The sequence below is a fragment of the Oryzias latipes genome, chromosome 9 (genome assembly GCF_053564925.1).
Source record: "Oryzias latipes strain Hd-rR chromosome 9, Olatipes_Hd-rR_3.1".
NCBI lineage: Eukaryota > Metazoa > Chordata > Actinopteri > Beloniformes > Adrianichthyidae > Oryzias > Oryzias latipes.
The window spans coordinates 515,001-528,574 of NC_136245.1; the positions used below are offsets into that span (position 1 = coordinate 515,001).

The window sequence follows — 13,574 nt, forward strand, 5'->3', positions numbered from 1 at the left end:
TCCATCCATCCATCCATCCATCATCAATCCATCATCTATCTATCCCTCCATCCATCATCTATCCATCCATCTATCCATCATCTATCCATCATCTATCCATCCATCCATCCATCCATCCATCCATCCATCATCTATCCATCCATCCATCCATCCATCCATCCATCCATCATCTATCCATCCATCCATCCATCCATCCATCATCTATCCATCCATCCATCCATCCATCCATCCATCCATCCATCCATCCATCCATTCATCCATCCATCCATCCATCCATCTATCCATCCATCCATCCATCCATCCATCCATCCATCCATCCATTCATCCATCCATCCATCTATCCATCCATCCATCCATCCATCCATCCATCCATCCATCCATCCATCCATCCATCCATCCATCCTTCCATCCATCCATCCATCCATCCATCCATCCATCCATGGTAAATGGAAAATGGCGTATACTTATATAGCGCTTTCTACCTTCTTTCGAAGGCGCAAACCGCTTTACAGTCACAGTTCCATTCACCCATGCACACACACATTCACACACATCAGTGTGTGAAGGTGGATCCATCCATGCATCCATCATCCATCCATGCATCCATCCATCATCCATCATCTATCCTTCTTTCATTTAGTCTTTATTTTGAAATTTTTTCTCCTTCAGTGTTAAAAATAAAAACAGCTGTTTGACGCAAAAACCAGTTGGGTCAATTGAATCAGTTAGTTCAAAAGGGGCCCAAGTCCACATTTTTTCAAAATACAGATATTATAAGTTCTATGGTCTTCAAGGGAAAAGCATCTGATTATGTGCAAAAAAGTCCCAAGTCTGATGTAATGAATTGACTATGCTTGACATTTAAAATGCATTAAGTGCTAAATTCCTGGACTTGGGCCTCTCTTGCATGGGTTTAGCTTTATCCCATAGATGGCAGCACTTGTTATCCAATATGGCAGCACCCCTGTTTAATTCAAGAAGGGCCCAAGTCCAGAGACTTTAGTTTGCCAATCGTCTGAAATGATAAAAGTGAGGTGCTTCATATGATAGCATTTGTAAGCTATGAACAGAAAGCTAAATCTGGGTAAAGTGTGAATCATTTGGTGTAGCCTCCCTTTAAGCTATGCAATTAAAAAGCAAAAAAAAACCTCTTGGACTTGGGCCCCTTTTGAACTAACCGATTCAATTTCCTGGCAGAGATTTCAGCTTTCGTCTTACTTTTAGAAGGAAATGGAAGAGAGCGAACAGTGGGCTGTTTGTTCTAGCTGGCGTATGTCCGACACCGGTGTCTTATCTCAGTGCCCTGTGGTGCAGAAATGAACTGCTTAACTAAAGCAGAGCTTTGTGGAAGAGCGATGAAGAGTCTTCCACATTGGTCATGTCAAAAAGCAGCACCGCGCCACAGATTCTGGTATCGAATCATCTGAAGCCTGGATAGAAATGTATGTGGAGCTAAAATTCCAGTTTGCTTTTTGTTTCTTGACTTTTCAGACCTCTGCATGAATGTTTGGTGCCATATATCTATACGATAGCCAGATCTGCCTGACGTTGCATTAGAATTCCCTTTTCAACCTGAAGGCTGGAGGAGTCCCACTGTTTTTCAGTTTTATGAAAGCTGCAGCTTACACACAGGTTTGTTCTGTCCTCCTCATCCCCCAGGCTGCCACGAGTCCTGTGCCGAGTGCCACGGTCCCGGCCTGCAGGACTGTACCTCGTGTTCGGATCCAGCTGCTCTGCTGAGGGACGGGGAGTGCGTCCCAGACTGCGGTGCCGGGTTCTACAGTCAAGATGGGGTTTGCTACGGTAAAACTCATGCATGTTCAGAACTACAATATTCAAGAAAAAAAAGTGCATCTGGGAAACTGCAGTTTGTATGCCCCCCCACCTGGTTAAAGGGGAACATGCTATATGAATTCAGCAGAGATGCATCTGTTAAGTTCACACCTGCAGTGACAGCATGCTGATGATGCAGTGCTGTTCACCTGTCAGCACATCTCTTCAGGCGTAGCCACAAATCAGATCAAACTTTATTTATAAAACGCACTTTACAATTAAAAACAAAACAGAACTTCAAACCCCGACCCCCCCAATTGAGCCATTCTCTCTCTCTCTCTAATGAGGATCCAAGTCATCCCAAAGTAAACAGATCCTGCATAAATATGCATCATTTCTATTCTGGAGAGGTAAGGAGAGGAGCCCCCCCACACACACCCCCTCCTCCCCCCGGGTGATGGTAGATGAAGCAGCACACGACTGAGCTCTTTTTGCTAGTAAAAACACCCGCAGGGCTTCAGGGGCTTTTCTTTCCCTTCTGCTCATCCCTGGGGAGACAGACAGAGAGGGTTTCTGAAAAAAAGGTCAAATCCATCTGAACCTGTCGGATCTTACTCAGAGCTCCGGTTCAGACGTTCACATTCTCTCTGACCCGAGGGCTCTGCGCTTCCTGCTTCCTTTCTTTGGGCTCGATTTTTAATACTTACCTTTTGGGGGGGGGGTCTTTAGTTAAGCTGCAATCCAACCTTTTATCTTCCTCGGACCCTGAGGGAGAAGCTCAGCCATGCACATTAGAATTTTCAGGCCAAGCTTCCCTTTGTGCATTTGTTCATTTAGGTCCTTTATTTAACATTTTTTATTTATAATTATATATATTTATGTATTTAATCACATTGGTAAATGGTAAGTTGCGTATACTTATATAGCACCTCTCTTCCAACAAGGACAAAGCGCTTTACAGTCACAGACCCATTCACCCAGTCACACACACAGGTGATCGCTCCGCTGCCAAACACAGGCGCCCGCCTACCACCAGAGGCAAGATGGGGTTCAGTGTCTTGCCCAAGGACACTTCAACTCATGGGCGTGCAAGGCGGGAATCAAACCTGCAACCTTACGATCATGGGACGACCGCCCTACCGCTGCACCACGGCCGCCCAAATTCTTCTCACATTCTTTTATTTCTTTTTTCTAACACTCACACAAAACATGACTTTAAAGCAGAAACTCATTTCCTCCAACATGTTTTCACCAAATATACATCATCTATACATCTACATATGTATACATAACTGAGGGCCACATCAGCATAGTGTCTGTCCTCAAAGGGCCACATATAACTTATACATGTAACTACATGTAATGAAAGATAAAAGTAACTACTCCTTAATGTTAAAAAAACTCATTTTTATTTATTATAACTTTTTAAAGTGACAATTCCAGTTGCATAGAAACATATGTTTGCTTGTTATTCTACCATAAATCCTTTTAAATTGATGCTTTCAGGTTAGGTTATATGGACAGTGTTTAAGTCCTAATGTATAGTTGCCTAATCCCATATTCCAAGTCAGATTCCCCCTAGATATGAATAAATACACATCAATTTTTATTTTTATTTTAAGAAATTAAAAACTTTAATGCTCTCGCGGGCCACATGTAATGACATGGGGGGCCTTATTTGGCCCCCGGGCCTTGAGTTTGACACATGTGATCTAATGTATCCAATCGAAAGGTTCTGTTCAATATAGCCGAGACGTCCCACAATCGTGGAATCGGTTCAGAGCCTCCTAACACTGTCGGCTCTCAGGTGTCCATGAAGGATTCTGTTAACGCACCAAAAGCGTTCTCCACATGGTAGGATGATAAAGTCACTGATATGCTTCCTGTTTGGGGAAAGCGGTGCAGACGAGGAGCGTCCTCCTGAAGCTCTGTGCGTTTCAGGCATATTCCATTTCAGTCGCTGACTTTCAGCTTCGTCTTTGATAGCTGTTGTTTAAATATTCGCCTAAATCACATATTTACGCTGACGTTCACAGCTTGTGACTCGTCCTGCGCCTCCTGTTTCCCCAACAATCCCACATGCATGAGCTGCCCTCCAGGAGCTGCTTTGCATCATGGGAAATGCGTCACTCAATGTCCCCCTCGGCATTACCAGGACGACCACAGCAGATGCAGAGGTGAGCAGATCTGTCTGTAGAAAGGACGGCCATCTCTCCTGGGTTCAAGTCCTCCTGGTCTTTGTCGTCAGGCTGCTACAGCTCCTGCGCCTCCTGCTGGGGTCCTTCCATGTCCCAGTGCACGTCCTGTCCAAGTGGACGTCTCCTTCACCAGGGCCAGTGTGTGGAGGCCTGTGGGGAGGGACTGTACAACCAGGACAGCACCTGCCAAAGTCAGAGCTCACCCAAAAAGTTCTCCTGCTCTCCTCCTGCTCCCTCTGAGTGTCCTCCCTTTTGCCCAGATTGTCATCCCTCCTGCCGTTCCTGTGTGGGACCTCTGGCCTCGGAATGCCTCTGCTGCCAGAAGGCAGAGGAGGTGCTGCAGCCAGCATCCCGCCACCTGGAGAGCGGCGTCTGCACGGCGGGATGTGCAGCACACACATTCCTGGACGAACGGCGCACATGCAGAGGTGAGAAAACCAACTCCCGCTTTCCCCCGACGAAGGCAGTCAGAGGCGGAGTCAGAGGCGGTGTCAGAGGCGGAGTCAGAGCAGAGTCAGAGGCGGAGTCAGAGCAGAGTCAGAGGCGGAGTCAGAAGTAGAGTCAGAGCAGAGGCGGAGTCTGGGGTGGAGTCAGAGGCGGAGTCAGAGTGCATCTGACAAAGGCACCAGCCCTGCTGGTTGGCGTTCATGAGGCGACACTTAGAGGCTGAGATGAAAGCGGTTTAAAACACTCCCCCATGTAGATGCTCCCCCATGTAGAAGCTCCCCCGTGTAGACGCTCCCCCGTGTAGACGCTCCCCTGTGTAGACGCTCCTCCGTGTAGACGCTCCCCCATGTAGACGCTCCCCCATGTAGACACTCCCCCATGTAGATGCTCTCCCGTGTAGACGCCCCCCCGTGTAGACGCTCCCCCGTGTAGACGCTCTCCCGTGTAGACGCTCCCCCATGTAGACGCTCTCCCTTGTAGACGCTCTCCCGTGTAGACGCTCCCCCATGTAGACGCTCCCCCATGTAGACGCTCCCCCGTGTAGACGCTCTCCTATGTAGACGCTCCCCCATGTAGACGCTCCCCCATGTAGACGCTCTCCTGTGTACACGCTCCCCCATGTAGACGCTCCCCCATGTAGACGCTCCCCCGTGTAGACGCTCTCCTATGTAGACGCTCCCCCATGTAGACGCTCCCCCATGTAGACGCTCCCCCATGTAGACGCTCCCCCATGTAGACGTTCTCCCGTGTAGACGCTCTCCTATGTAGACGCTCCCCCATGTAGACGCTCCCCCATGTAGACGCTCCCCCGTGTAGACGCTCCCCCATGTAGACGCTCCCCCATGTAGACGCTCTCCCGTGTAGACGCTCCCCCATGTAGACTCTCCCCCATGTAGACGCTCTCCCATGTAAACGCTCTCCCATGTAAACGCTCTCCCATGTAGAAGCTCCCCCATGTAGACGCTCCCCCATGTAGACGCTCTCCTGTGTAGACGCTCTCCCATGTAGACGCTCTCCCATGTAAACGCTCCCCCATGTAGACGCTCTCCCATGTAAACGCTCTCCCATGTAAACGCTCTCCCATGTAGAAGCTCCCCCATGTAGACGCTCCCCCATGTAGACGCTCCCCCGTGTAGACGCTCCCCCATGTAGACGCTCCCCCATGTAGACGCTCTCCCATGTAAACGCTCTACCATGTAAACGCTCTCCCATGTAGAAGCTCCCCCATGTAGACGCTCCCCCATGTAGACGCTCTCCTGTGTAGACGCTCCCCCGTGTAGACGCTCTCCTATGTAGACGCTCCCCCATGTAGACGCTCCCCCATGTAGACGCTCTCCTGTGTACACGCTCCCCCATGTAGACGCTCCCCCATGTAGACGCTCCCCCGTGTAGACGCTCTCCTATGTAGACACTCCCCCATGTAGACGCTCCCCCATGTAGACGCTCCCCCATGTAGACGCTCTCCCGTGTAGACGCTCTCCTATGTAGACGCTCCCCCATGTAGACGCTCCCCCATGTAGACGCTCCCCCGTGTAGACGCTCCCCCATGTAGACGCTCCCCCATGTAGACGCTCTCCCGTGTAGACGCTCCCCCATGTAGACTCTCCCCCATGTAGACGCTCTCCCATGTAAACGCTCTCCCATGTAAACGCTCTCCCATGTAGAAGCTCCCCCATGTAGACGCTCCCCCATGTAGACGCTCTCCTGTGTAGACGCTCTCCCATGTAGACGCTCTCCCATGTAAACGCTCTCCCATGTAAACGCTCCCCCATGTAGACGCTCTCCCGTGTAGACGCTCTCCTGTGTAGACGCTCTCCCATGTAGACGCTCTCCCATGTAAACGCTCTCCCATGTAGACTCTCCCCCATGTAGACGCTCTCCCATGTAAACGCTCTCCCATGTAAACGCTCTCCCATGTAGAAGCTCCCCCATGTAGACGCTCCCCCATGTAGACGCTCCCCCGTGTAGACGCTCCCCCATGTAGACGCTCCCCCATGTAGACGCTCTCCCATGTAAACGCTCTACCATGTAAACGCTCTCCCATGTAGAAGCTCCCCCATGTAGACGCTCCCCCATGTAGACGCTCTCCTGTGTAGACGCTCCCCCATGTAGACGCTCTCCCGTGTAGACGCTCCCCCATGTAGACGCTCTCCCATGTAAACGCTCTCCCATGTAGAAGCTCCCCCATGTAGACGCTCCCCCATGTAGACGCTCTCCCGTGTAGACGCTCCCCCATGTAGACGCTCCCCCATGTAGACGCTCCCCCATGTAGACGCTCTCCTGTGTAGACGCTCCCCCATGTAGACGCTCTCCTGTGTAGACGCTCCCCCATGTAGACGCTCCCCCATGTAGACGCTCTCCCGTGTAGACGCTCCCCCATGTAGACGCTCCCCCATGTAGACGCTCTCCCGTGTAGACGCTCCCCCATGTAGACGCTCCCCCATGTAGACGCTCCCCCATGTAGACGCTCTCCTGTGTAGACGCTCCCCCGTGTAGACGCTCTCCTATGTAGACGCTCCCCCATGTAGACGCTCCCCCATGTAGACGCTCCCCCATGTAGACGCTCCCCCATGTAGACGCTCTCCCGTGTAGACGCTCCCCCATGTAGAAGCTCCCCCATGTAGACGCTCCCCCGTGTAGACGCTCTCCTATGTAGACGCTCCCCCATGTAGACGCTCCCCCATGTAGACGCTCCCCCGTGTAGACGCTCCCCCATGTAGACGCTCCCCCATGTAGACGCTCTCCCGTGTAGACGTTTCCCCATGTAGACTCTCCCCCATGTAGACGCTCTCCCATGTAAACGCTCTCCCATGTAAACGCTCTCCCATGTAGAAGCTCCCCCATGTAGACGCTCCCCCATGTAGACGCTCTCCTGTGTAGACGCTCCCCCATGTAGACGCTCTCCCATGTAGAAGCTCCCCCATGTAGACGCTCCCCCATGTAGACGCTCTCCTGTGTAGACGCTCCCCCATCAGAATCAGAATCAGAATCAGAATCACTTTATTTGCCAAGTACAGCGCATGTACAGGGAATTTGACTTCGGTTACTTGTGCTCTCGTGCAAACTAGAAAGGTAGAAGGATAAATAATAAAGGGATAAATAATATAAAAGAAGGTAAGTGTAAGGTAGCTGTATGAATAAATAAACATAACTGAATAAGGAAATAGATTGAAATAACAAGACAAAAAGATAAAAAATAAAAAATGAAAAATGCAGCAGCAGTAATTCCAGTTGGACAGTTTATGTGATTGTACAGTGTCCTTGAGTAGTCTGGAGTCAGGTGTTCATAAGAGTGACAGCTCGGGGGAAGAAGCTGTCTTTGTGGCGAGTGGTTTTGGTTCGCAGTGTCCTAAAGCGTCGCCCTGACGGGAGGAGGCTAAAAAGGCAGTGTCCAGGATGGGAGGGGTCTTTTACGATCCTGCCAGCCCGCTTCCTGGCACGGGATCGGTACAGGTCCTGAATGGGGAGAAGGCTGGTACCAATAATCCTCTCAGCAGATCTGATGATTCTCTGAAGTCTGTTTCTGTCGTGTCTGGTAGCTGAACCAAACCAGACCGTGATGGATGTGGTCAGGACAGACTGGATTATTGCAGTGTAGAAAATGGTCAGCAGCCCCTGAGGCAGGTTGAACTTCTTGAGTTGTCGCAGGAAGAACAACCTCTGCTGAGCCTTTTTCCGGAGTGAGTCAATGTGAGCGGTCCACTTAAGGTCCCGTGAGATGGTGGACCCCAGGAACCTGTGTGAGTCTGTTGAAGGGACAGTGCTGTTGAGAATTGTGAGTGGGGGGGGAGTGGAGGGGTTCCTCCTGAAGTCCACTGTCATCTCCACTGTTTTGAGTGGGTTCAGCTCCAGGTGGTTCTGGCTGCTCCAGAGGACTAGCCGCTCCACTTCTCCTCTATATGCAGTCTCATCATGTAGACGCTCCCCCATGTAGACGCTCTCCCGTGTAGACGCTCCCCCATGTAGACTCTCCCCCATGTAGACGCTCTCCCGTGTAGACGCTCCCCCATGTAGACGCTCCCCCATGTAGACGCTCCCCCGTGTAGACGCTCCCCCATGTAGACGCTCCCCAATGTAGACGCTCTCCCGTGTAGACGCTCCCCCATGTAGACTCTCCCCCATGTAGACGCTCTCCCGTGTAGACGCTCCCCCATGTAGACGCTCCCCCATGTAGACGCTCCCCCGTGTAGACGCTCCCCCATGTAGACTCTCCCCCATGTAGACGCTCTCCCATGTAAACGCTCTCCCATGTAAACGCTGTCCCATGTAGAAGCTCCCCCATGTAGACGCTCCCCCATGTAGACGCTCTCCTGTGTAGACGCTCCCCCAATATAGACGCTCTCCCGTGTAGACGCTCCCCCATGTAGACGCTCTCCCGTGTAGACGCTCCCCCATGTAGACGCTCTCCCATGTAGATGCTCCCCCATGTAGAAGCTCCCCCGTGTAGACGCTCCCCCGTGTAGACGCTCCCCCATGTAGACGCTCCCCCATGTAGACGCTCCCCCATGTAGACGCTCCCCCGTGTAGACGCTCTCCTATGTAGACGCTCCCCCATGTAGACGCTCCCCCATGTAGACGCTCTCCTGTGTACACGCTCCCCCATGTAGACGCTCCCCCATGTAGACGCTCCCCCGTGTAGACGCTCTCCCATGTAGACGCTCCCCCGTGTAGACGCTCTCCTATGTAGACGCTCCCCCATGTAGACGCTCCCCCATGTAGACGCTCTCCTGTGTAGACGCTCCCCCATGTAGACGCTCTCCCGTGTAGACGCTCCCCCATGTAGACGCTCTCCCATGTAGACGCTCCCCCATGTAGACGCTCTCCCATGTAAACACTCTCCCATGTAGAAGCTCCCCCATGTAGACGCTCCCCCATGTAGACGCTCTCCTGTGTAGACGCTCTCCCGTGTAGACGCTCACCCGTGTAGACGCTCTCCCATGTAGACGCTCCCCCGTGTAGACGCTCCCCCATGTAGACGCTCCTCCATGTAGACGCTCCCCCGTGTAGACGCTCCCCCGTGTAGACGCTCTCCTATGTAGACGCTCCCCCATGTAGACGCTCCCCCATGTAGACGCTCTCCTGTGTACACGCTCCCCCATGTAGACGCTCCCCCATGTAGACGCTCCCCCGTGTAGACGCTCTCCTATGTAGACGCTCCCCCATGTAGACGCTCCCCCATGTAGACGCTCCCCCATGTAGACGCTCCCCCATGTAGACGCTCCCCCATGTAGACGCTCTCCCGTGTAGACGCTCCCCCATGTAGAAGCTCCCCCATGTAGACGCTCCCCCGTGTAGACGCTCTCCTATGTAGACGCTCCCCCATGTAGACGCTCCCCCATGTAGACGCTCCCCCGTGTAGACGCTCCCCCATGTAGACGCTCCCCCATGTAGACGCTCTCCCGTGTAGACGCTCCCCCATGTAGACTCTCCCCCATGTAGACGCTCTCCCATGTAAACGCTCTCCCATGTAAACGCTCTCCCATGTAGAAGCTCCCCCATGTAGACGCTCCCCCATGTAGACGCTCTCCCGTGTAGACGCTCCCCCATGTAGACGCTCTCCCATGTAGACGCTCTCCCATGTAAACGCTCTCCCATGTAAACGCTCTCCCATGTAGACGCTCCCCCATGTAGACGCTCCCCCATGTAGACGCTCTCCTGTGTAGACGCTCCCCCATGTAGACGCTCTCCCGTGTAGACGCTCCCCCATGTAGACGCTCTCCCATGTAGACGCTCCCCCATGTAGACGCTCTCCCATGTAAACGCTCTCCCATGTAGAAGCTCCCCCATGTAGACGCTCCCCCATGTAGACGCTCTCCTGTGTAGACGCTCTCCCGTGTAGACGCTCACCCGTGTAGACGCTCTCCCATGTAGACGCTCCCCCGTGTAGACGCTCCCCCATGTAGACGCTCCTCCATGTAGACGCTCCTCCATGTAGACGCTCCCCCATGTAGAAGCTCCCCCATGTAGACGCTCAGCATGTGGAGTTCTGACAGAAGCTGGTCTGAAGAAACGGATAAACTGAAGCCCCCCATGTAGACAGAGTTGGGGGAGGACTGGGGGCGCTGGATGAGCCAGAGGGGGGGTCCATAGCCAGGTGTAGGAGCAGTAGTAGAGGCGAGCCAGAGACGAGGTACACGGCCAGGAACAGGAGCTCAGATGAGCCAACTGGAGTCTGGAAGCACTGCTGGTCCTCTGTAGGTGAAAGAGAGACAGAGGGACAGTCCATGAATCACTGCAGCAAACAGAAGCATGGAAAACTAAATGATGAATAATGATCAAGAATAGAAGACAGAATATGTAGACAAGAAGAGAGGATAGAACCCCACTGCACCGTACAGGGGCTTGGTGGCTAAACGCTCTACCTCCAACCGTACTTTTACTAATTCTAGGAACCACAAGCAGTCCTGCATTTAGTGAGCGAAGTGTTCTCATTGGATGGTAAGGGACTATGAGGTCCTTAATATAGGACGGGGCCATTCCATGTAAGGCCTTATTGGTTAACAGGAGGATCTCACTCAATGTTCCAGTCTGGCTTCCCTCCAGACTGGAACATTGAGCGCTGGAACACTTTTTCTGAGGTTGTCCAGGGATGGCTGTGGTGCTGAGGAAGAGCGGTCGACCTCTGATCTGAAGAGCACAGGTTCAGTTCCGGCCTTGCCCGCCCATGTGTTGAAGTGTTGCTCCTGGTGGTTATAGGTTGGTGCCAGTGAGGAGTGCCATCAGTGTGTAACTGGATGAATGTCTTTGGACCTTCTAAGAAAACACTGAAGCGCTGAAGAAGCATACGCATTCGAGTGGAACTTCTGGCAGACAGCTGCTGGTTGTTTTCCCGTCTTCCCGCTGACCTCCCAGCTCGCTGTCTTTGCTCTCTTCATTTCATCTGACTCAGTCATTTCTCTTCTCAGTGCTGTAATGAAAAAATGAAACCAAGCACGTCTGTGTCACTCATTAAATAACTAATTAAATCGTTCAAGAACCAAACAGGCAACATTCACTGAAACAGAAAGAAACAGACATTGTTAGAAAACAACCCAAAAAAGGGTTTTGACTGTAAAACAGTAGCATTATCGGTTTGACTAAAGTACAGACAGACTTTAGAGTCTGTCAAGGTACACATGTGACAATAACAGTTCAAACTCATTCCAGTCGTTTCAAGTTTCTTATGGATCTGTCTCGCTGCAGATTCACTGAATCCCAGTGATGTTAGGATGCTGGATCAGGCTGAGCTTTGACGTTTCTCTGTGCTGTGCATGGTTTCAGACTGTCATCCGTCCTGTGGGGACTGCACCGGACCGTCTGCAGGGAACTGCTCGTCCTGCTCTCCTCCGCTCGGCCTCCTCCACGGGAGCTGCCTCCTCTCCTGCCCTCAAGGCTTCTTCATGCAGGACAACCAGTGCCGAGGTGACACGCTCCTGCTTTTTATGAGCACCAACACATCCTGTTCCTCTGCCATGTATGATGTTCCATGCCATGTCTGAAACACCATCGATCACATGACGTCCTCTATTCATTCAGAAAAAAACAAGTTAACCCAAAACATGTGTCTGTTATTTGATGGAAGTTTATTGATAAAACCCCAGTTTAAAGGCCTACAAGAAGGAAAAAAACATGAAACCAAACAAAAGTCCAGATTATTCCTCAAAGGTAAATCATCGCGATTGTGTTCTCATGCAACCCCTGCAGCCTGGAGTTATAGCCCAGCAGTCGAAGGAAGCTTCATCTTCCTTTTCTCCTCTTCCTCCTGCAGGAAGACCAGCAGAAATTATTTGATCAGATGGGTGTGCCACAGGCCCCTCCTCTATTTGGGACATGTCCAGCTCCTGAACTGGTGGAGGTTCAGCTGTTCATGATGCAGCGATTCCTTTGGTGCATTTTAAAAGGATTTTCTCAAACATCTAGTCTATCACTTAAGAAATAAAACAGTTATTAAAAACCGAGAATGCAGAAAGGAGTCACTGAGATCTAAAGGAGCGCTGATGAAGACGCCTGGTCTCCTGCAGCTCTGCTTCTGCATGAATCCCTGCAATTCATTTCTGAATCCTCTATGGAAGATTGGAGAATATTCTGCCCAAAGCTGGTGTCAGGAAATGTTCCTGAAGAAGGAACAGAGTACTGTTGGTTTGTACTAACTAGTCTGACACACAAAAAGATTCAGTTAGACTCAAAAACGTCACTTTTACAGGTTTTACTTGCAGAAGGAGGAATGTTTACGTTCCGATCTGCAGACTGAGCTGCATTTGTAAAACACACTTTACACGTATGATCACAGTAATAATAATAATGGATTAGATTGATCAATTATTCATTCACTCTTCATTCATACTTGGTGGTGGTAACTACTGCTGCAGCCACAGCTGCCCTGGGGCAGACGGACAGAGGCGTGGCTGCCAGGACGGCCCCTCTGACCGTCACCGGGAATCTCAGGGAACCTGGAAGTTCTTCTCCATGATCTGTCTGACTGCAGAGGAACTGGATGATCTAGAATAGGAAGAGGAAAGCTGAGTCAGCAGAAACTGCAGCAAGCACAGACACACACAGATACACAAACACACACAGACACACACCTCCCAACAATCATGTGTTTGCTGCCCTCTCAGCAGCCTCAGCATGGTCTACGTTGTGTGACGTCTTTCTCAGAGCTTCAGCTTTAATATGAGAAGGACAAGGACAAAATTCCCAGCTACAAACAGAGTAATGTTGTGTTCTCTATTCACTGCAAAGAGAACTGAGATGCACAGTATATCGGAGAAACCAAACAACCTCTACACAAACGGCTTCACCAACATGGCAGAGCAACCCAAGTGGACCTGAGTCTGCAGAAACCTCCACCTGAAGGCCACAAACCACTCGTTCCCGGACAGTGTAGTCTGAATTCTAGCTAGAGAGAAAGGATGGTTTGAGCGAGGAGTGAAAGAAGCCATCTTTGTCAAGAAAGATAAACCTTCTCTTAATAGCAATGGTGGTCTCAGGTTTATTCTTCCATCCATCTACAGCAGTGTTCTGAAACCTAAACAAACAGAACCAGTTCCACCTGGATCGTTAACAGCTGAAAGAGATGACCAGTTTGGGGAGCGAGTCACTGGCTCCCCAACCCCCAGCTGAGGACAAAGGACTCTTAACGACCCGAAACCATGTAGGCTAAGTTGACAATATCAT

The 13,574-nt window shown here is 51.1% G+C and overlaps 1 protein-coding gene across 2 annotated transcripts in view; it reads left to right on the forward strand.

Moving 5' to 3' along the window:
• Positions 1 to 13,574, forward strand: part of fras1 (Fraser extracellular matrix complex subunit 1) — a 144,409-nt gene that overhangs the window by 54,676 nt on the left and 76,159 nt on the right. For both annotated transcript variants that reach the window (XM_023958905.2, XM_023958906.2), the window contains exons 14-18: positions 1,660 to 1,803; positions 3,810 to 3,950; positions 4,022 to 4,162; positions 4,232 to 4,399; positions 11,679 to 11,819. In XM_023958905.2, coding sequence (XP_023814673.1) covers positions 1,660 to 1,803; positions 3,810 to 3,950; positions 4,022 to 4,162; positions 4,232 to 4,399; positions 11,679 to 11,819 — 735 coding nt within the window. The remainder of the gene's footprint in view (positions 1 to 1,659; positions 1,804 to 3,809; positions 3,951 to 4,021; positions 4,163 to 4,231; positions 4,400 to 11,678; positions 11,820 to 13,574) is intronic.